This window comes from Chanodichthys erythropterus, chromosome 13 (assembly GCF_024489055.1).
Source record: "Chanodichthys erythropterus isolate Z2021 chromosome 13, ASM2448905v1, whole genome shotgun sequence".
In the NCBI taxonomy this organism is placed as follows: domain Eukaryota; kingdom Metazoa; phylum Chordata; class Actinopteri; order Cypriniformes; family Xenocyprididae; genus Chanodichthys; species Chanodichthys erythropterus.
The window spans coordinates 29,234,267-29,241,251 of NC_090233.1; the positions used below are offsets into that span (position 1 = coordinate 29,234,267).

The 6,985-nt window shown below is 37.1% G+C and overlaps 2 protein-coding genes across 2 annotated transcripts; one reads left to right on the forward strand and one right to left on the reverse strand.

Moving 5' to 3' along the window:
* Nucleotides 1–663: 663 nt before the first annotated feature.
* On the forward strand, nucleotides 664–3,155 carry tmem119b (transmembrane protein 119b). The gene is made up of 2 exons (XM_067406913.1): nucleotides 664–788; nucleotides 2,014–3,155. Exon 2 carries the CDS (start codon nucleotides 2,027–2,029, stop codon nucleotides 2,903–2,905), a length of 879 nt encoding a protein of 292 aa, XP_067263014.1. The 5' UTR covers nucleotides 664–788; nucleotides 2,014–2,026; the 3' UTR covers nucleotides 2,906–3,155.
* A 1,094-nt stretch (nucleotides 3,156–4,249) lies between these two features.
* Nucleotides 4,250–6,493, reverse strand: iscub (iron-sulfur cluster assembly enzyme b). The gene is made up of 5 exons (XM_067406921.1): nucleotides 6,364–6,493; nucleotides 5,795–5,908; nucleotides 5,134–5,244; nucleotides 4,951–5,029; nucleotides 4,250–4,795 (listed from the first exon to the last, which is right to left on the reverse strand). Exons 1-5 carry the CDS (start codon nucleotides 6,457–6,459, stop codon nucleotides 4,701–4,703), a joined length of 495 nt encoding a protein of 164 aa, XP_067263022.1. The 5' UTR covers nucleotides 6,460–6,493; the 3' UTR covers nucleotides 4,250–4,700.
* Nucleotides 6,494–6,985: the final 492 nt, after the last annotated feature.

The following is a 6,985-nucleotide window of genomic DNA, read 5'->3' on the forward strand; positions in this document are numbered from 1 at the left end:
GCCTCAAAAGGCTGCCTTATTGAAAACTAATTCTAAGAGGACTATAAGATAGGACATATGTTCCTGCAGACAAACACTGAAATGTTCCAATAAAAAAAAAAAAAATGTACCTTTTAGTCTTACCATCATTTTCAGCTCATTATATTGATTTTCTTTGGTTTGAGGTTTGCCAAAGCAGCCTTATATATTTCTGCTCTCAGCACCCTTTCAATTGTTCCAGCAGTGGCTCATGTGCCCTCTCCCCCTGAATCATGTGAGCACAGGAAACAAAAACCTCTTCCTCAGGGACCTGATAGCTTCTGTTTGAAGACCAAACACAAACCTTAAGTATTTTACAACAGACCATCAATGTCTGTATTTCATCCTCAGATTTAATGGTTAGAAGAATGAGTTTTATGTTCAAGATACTGGATGAAATTAAAAATCTGGAGAATATTCTTTAGAGTCTCCCCAGTTTGTTGAAACAATCTGTGATACATCTGGTGGCTTGAAGTTCTCCAGTGCACAGGCAGGGGGAAAAAAACTCGGCTCTCCCCCAACCAGCCTTTAACGAGAACAGTGTGTCTGGAACTGGCCCAGTCAGTCTTTCTGGGACAGAGTAGAAGCAGAAGAAAAAGGAGGAGGAGGGGAGAACAGGAGTTTCTTCCCCCTCACCAATCCAACTGTTCTTCATCGTGCAGTCTGTAACAACAGACATTCAGCTTGAGACGAGGAAACAGCAGAAGCTTTCTTCTCCATGTTAGATCATCTCTGGTCGGCATGAACTTTTAGAACTTCAGCACTTGAAAGTAAGTACGAATTCAGATTTCAGCATTTCTTTTGTCTGTTTTCTATTTTAGTAATGTCGTTGCTGTCCATGTAATGATAGACAGATGACTTGCCTTACAGGAATGCACAGCTTTAAGAGATCCATGTCCAGATGTGGCTAAGTTTAAAACTGTTCTCTAACTGTTCAAAAGATTCTGTGACATAGAATAGACTCTCACTGTTGACTTTGGCAAGTTGACCCTTACTTTTTAAGACAGAGATTTACATAAAAGGAAGTTCATGTGCTGAGGACAGAATTTTTTAATACATTTGGAACTGCTTTGAAGCTGGCATAAAAACACTGATAGAGACTAATATTAATGCTTTGTGTGTGTGTGTGTGTTGGAAAATGAGGCACTACATGAGCTTGATACTATTTCCATTGTGCAGCAAATGCCCAGTGATGATTGTAGTCGTCAGCTTGAGCACAGATGGCACAGAGCGGAGAGACCTCCGATGAAAGATCTTTGTTTAAAGAAACAAATCATCATAATTTTTGGTTCACCAGCTGTTTTCAAAATACATACTTGTGAACAAACACATATTAACAATAGTTATGTTTTTAAAATGAACATTTAACTAGAATAATAAATCCTGTTCAATTCTTGTTTATTGTTAATTCATGATGTGTGCATTAACTAATGGTAATAAATCGAACCTTATCGTAAAGTGTTACCGGCATACATGGCACAGATGTTCAGCTGCAGTTGCTATGAACATACAGTAAAGCATCTGGCTCAGAATCCAATGATGTTTCCATGTTGTGCTTTGATAGCACCACAGGAAAGACAACTGCAGTGAATAAATGTTCTTTGGTAAGAACATACCGAACAAGTTTTTGTCAGTCCAAGTCAGTGAGTCCAAGTTGATCATCACAGCTAACAAAAATGTTTTAATGTTTTTTTGCTTATGTTCCCATTAAGTTATGAAAACATGTTATTTCTGAATTTTCTCTGAATGTTCATCATATTCAGAGATTTCAAAAAAAAATTCAGGAAACAGTGTTAAATATAACTTTGAATCAAACAATCTATTAGCATTACTTGAAGAATGTTCATTCATAACTTAAGAACCTTGCCAACAAATGTCAGCTAAATTTCTGCACATCGGTTAGCTGGAATGTTTTGTTGTTGTTGTTTTTTTTAAAAAAGTGGTTTAAAGATGTAAAATGGAGTAACTAAAATGCCTTTTTTTACCAAACCTCAGGTATTCAGTCAGGATGGACCGCTCAGCTCTCCGATGCCTCATCTTCCTGTCTGTCACTCTGCTAACCAGACACACCGCTAATGGCACCCCAGTCATTTCCAATGACTCTGTGGAGGGCAGTGGGCAGTGGGACTCTGAGAGCACAGACCTGATCCCCACACCTAGCGTTTCCTCCTTCCTCAATGAATCGGTAAAGACCACCTCTATATATGGAGAAAAACATACCAAATCATTCTTGGATCAGGTGGTGGATTTCTTACAAGAGAACCACCTTCCCATAATCGTCATTTCCACTTTACTACTTCTCATCCTCACCATCCTCTGCTCGGCTGCCATCTTGAGTCGTCGACATAAAGTCAGCACCTACTACCCTTGCGCTTTCCCCTCCAAGATGTACGTGGACGAGCGAGACAAGACTGGAGGAGTGCGCTTCTTCAACGAAGTCCCGGAGATTGCCAACACCAGCTCCAGTGAGGAGCCGGTGAATTCAGCCAAGCAGCTCCAAGAGGACATCATGCAGGCTACCAAGAACCTCCGAACCCCAGTCAAGGCTCCATGGAAAGAGAAGAATGAAACGGCAGAAGATCGAAAACCTGAAGATGATGAGGAATGTCCTCAGAGCGACAAGAGTCAAGAGAAGAGCTGTGGCCCGCTAGAGGACAAGACCACAAATCAGTCTGCCATTGAGGATACTGTGGAAAAGAGCAGCCCCAGCAGGTCCCAGGACAGCGTGCCTGCTTGTGACATGGAAAAGACTGACCCTTTGGACTCTGGGCCCCCTGAAGAGAGCAAACATCCATCTGGGCCAGAGAATTCGGAGATACAAGAAAACAAACAGGAAGTTGCTACTTCAGACTCACCATTTATCAGTGAAGAGAAAACAGCATTTTAGTGTGGACATTTTTAAAGTCTTAAAGGACACACTTTGACATAAATACAGACCAAAGTGTATTTCTTGGACACATTGTGAAACTAAATGTAGTATCAAGTTTCATTGAATTTTCATCTGATTTTTCAGGAAAATATATGGCTTTAATGTTGTTTGTGACTGTTTTCTTTGATGTACCAAATACAAATGTACCCTGCTTTAAATTAGTATTTTAATTTACTTAAGTGTAAATTATACGAACGGATGCCTATTGGGCAAGACTTTAACATAAAATTTGGCATTTTAAACATTAGTTGTCATGAATCGCTTTTGTTTGACATGTTGATGACTAACCCAGATTAACCCTGAATCAGAAATGCTCTTTATTCTTGTTTCCTTTACTCTCTTTTATAAGCGACAACATTCATGAAAACTGGAAAGGGGTGAAGTAGATTGTGATGGCTTATAAGCGAAGAACACTACTTTATGTCTATTTAATGTTATCTCTCTTCTAATGTCTCACAATTTTGCAATGCGCGGCAAACACATACACACACACACATCCAAAAAGTAAAACAAGCACATTTGCTATTCCAATTAAGGAGAGGAGCCTCAGTGTAGAAAAGCTTTGCTGTGAGCCAGGTTATTGTTTACATATACTGGTTATAAATATTTCCTTTCAAGGTCTAGAGGTATTCAGCCACAGCTGCTGAATGCCACCAAGTCCCATGCCACCTTTCTAACGGTTTAGTCTAAGATCAGTTATAGTCTCAGCAAGTACTTAAGGAACACAATAGTCTCAATAAACTATTTGCATCTTTATTGGACTAGACCAGAATTCATACTTATTTAAATGTTCAAGATAAAAACCCATCTAGATTTTTTAAATGAAGTCAATGCTATTACTTCACTCAGCACAACCAGTAGTTTGTTTCAGGTCTATTGTGGCGTTCTGTTTAACACCTTACAGTTCATTAAACAAATATCCTATTGAGTTTTACTCAAAGTGAAAGTACATTTACACAAGTTTTAATGCATGAGACAAAAACAGTGCTACTGAGAATTCGGTTCTTATTTAAGAACTCAGCATTAGTGGCAAAACAGCGCCATCTACGGTGATTGTTTCACCATAGATCTTCTAGAATAAAGCAGCGCCATCTATGGTGATTTTTTTCATCATAGGTCTTCTAAAGCTCTTATGAATATATATTATAATTATTTTAAGCCAAATGGATCACAGTGGAAAAAAAACATACAATAGCTATGCTGACACCAACTATAATGCAAAATCAGTTAAATCAATTTAAATTGTAAATGTGCTTCATATTTTTTGACCCTATGGATATGCAGCATTAAATCCAACATGCCTGGTTTTTAAATATGCTTTATTAATTTAACATATGGACATTTGAAAGGACATTGAATAAAAGCCCAGCAGGATAAGTCACCATCAGAATCGCATTTTCATTCCTTCTATCTAAAATAATAGAACAAGATTTGTGTGCGCATTCAGCTAGCAAGTGAAAGCACTTATGACTCCTTTCATTACATCAACATATCTAAACAAGTATGGCTTGAACTGGAACAGTCGGTCAGTGCTTTTACATTGTGCGTTTAAAAGACTGGCTACAGTGCAAGAGTTGGAGAGCTTTGGTCTAAACTTTAGAGCAGTGGTTCTCAACTACTTGTTTCAAGACCTAGAGTTTACATTGGACATCAAATGGTAACCCAAACCCTAACACTGAGGTTTAACCTGAAACCCCATTTGGTTGTGAAACACCAGTTGAGAACCACTGATTTAGAGGATCAAGTGCACCTCCTAGTTGCGGGACACAGCAATCTTCTCACCCGGTCCACCTTCCTGTTTCAGGCGGTAGTCTGCCAAAGCTGCTTTAATGGCATCCTCTGCCAGCACTGCAAAGCACAGAGAACCAGGTTAGTTACAGAACAGAAACGTCAAAAACATAAAATTAAGATTTGTATTTTACATATAAATGTTTAATGTTAATGTCAACCTGAGCAGCAAATACAATGCTAGAAAATATTGTACAAGCATAGGGAAATCTTACTTGAGCAGTGCAGTTTGACTGGTGGAAGGCTAAGCTCCTTAGCAATATCAGTGTTTTTTATGGTGAGGGCCTCATTAATCTGTACACAAGCAAATAAAGATTGGAAAAGAGGATAAACATTTAAGCCAAAGCAATAATAACTGTTACTAGCAATTGTGATCATTTTTGATCATTTTTGCTTACAGATTTGCCCTTCACCCACTCAGTAGCCAAGGAACTGGAAGCAATAGCAGAGCCACAGCCAAAGGTTTTGAACTTGGCATCCACAATCTTCCCATCCTCATCCACCTCAATCTAGGTGGGAAAAACAACAGCACACTTCAGTTCATTAAATATATGACCACTGTGTGAAGGGTGGTGAAAGCAGATTGGCATGCCCAAAAAAAAAAAAAAAAAAGTTATATATCTCATTTGGGAAAAAATGGCCATCAAATTAATGTTTAATTTTGTGAGAAAGTTTATATGAAAAACAAAAATAAGTAATGAAGAAAAAAAAAAAAAAAAAAAGTAATAATGTTATAAAAACTGCATTAAACAGAATCTTGTGATCAATAATTAATTTAGTGTTATATATATATATATATATATATATATATATATGTGTTTTATATAAATTGTTTAATGCAGATTCATCCGGTTTAAATCCTCAATCCAATCTGAGGCTTCATATTAAGGAGAATTAAGATCCTGCAAGATTCACACTTAAATAATGACAAATGACAGTCAGTAAGCCTACAGTCCTACCCAATCACTTGGGAGAAAAACAAACAACAAACAAACAACTACTTGGGATGAACAGTAAAGCAGTCATTCACAAGTCCTATGGTTAGGCAAGACTGATTACCTGCAGTTTCATCACATCTCCACATGCAGGGGCACCAACCAACCCTGTGCCCACATTCTTGGATTTTTTATCCAAAGATCCGACATTTCTTGGGTTCTCATAGTGGTCCACAACCTTCAAAATAAAAATACATTTTAGGGGAGGGGCCAATTGAGTTGAGTCACTGTTATACAAGTCAAATAAATAATGGCCAATGGCCCCCAATTTCCTAGTTAGTTTTGTCCTCATTTTGCCATCAAATTACAAAGTTGTCATTCGTAAACTAATAAAATAAATAATGTCTTTGTGATCATTTCAAAAGATGATGCGTTACATAGACGTCCTGGGCTCATTTAAAGAAACAAGTAAATTCTTTAATTATTCAGCTTATACTAAATTTGATATGAAACACGATTTAACTTAACTGACGTAAAGAATTAAAACGAAACATGCTTATCCGATGTATATTACAGTGCCAATTACTGTCATTACGTATCACAGGAAATCAACCGCATAGGACGCCACATGAAATACATGAGGACAAAGCAAAAAACTTTAGTAGTCGATTGACATGAGTCATACTATCTTACCTTTTCGTGATAGCCACATGGCATCCTCAGTTGTGGAGCCGAAAGTGTTTTGAGAAATAGCGGAGACGCGCATTTTTTCACCAGAAGAGCCGCCATGATCTCTCTCTAATGACGCACTTGAAACTCAAATAGCGGATTTATACGCCGTTCAGTCTCGTACTTTTCAACAACCATCGCGAGATATGAGACAAGTGGAGCCCGAATTTTATGCACACATTAGTTTTAAACCTTTATTATATATATACTTTTATATACATTTATTATTATTATTTGCATACTATTCTTATTTAACAGTTCATACGTTTTTAATTTAAATATTTAGACATTAAATCTACAAAGATTACCCCCATACAGTGAATAATGACAACGACCATATAAGAAAATAAACTCAAAACTTGTTTTGTAGAGCAGTTTTTTTTTTTTTTTTACTTCTATTATCTAATGCATTTTCCTTTGTTGAAACTTTGCATTTTCCGTGGTGGATTTATTGTGTATCTTAAATAATAGTATAAATGTCTATTTATTATTTACAATAATAATAATAATAATAATAATAATTATACTTGTAGTAGTGTATTGTGTGCTTTTTGTGTCTGGTTTCTACGCCAAATGACTTCAGTGC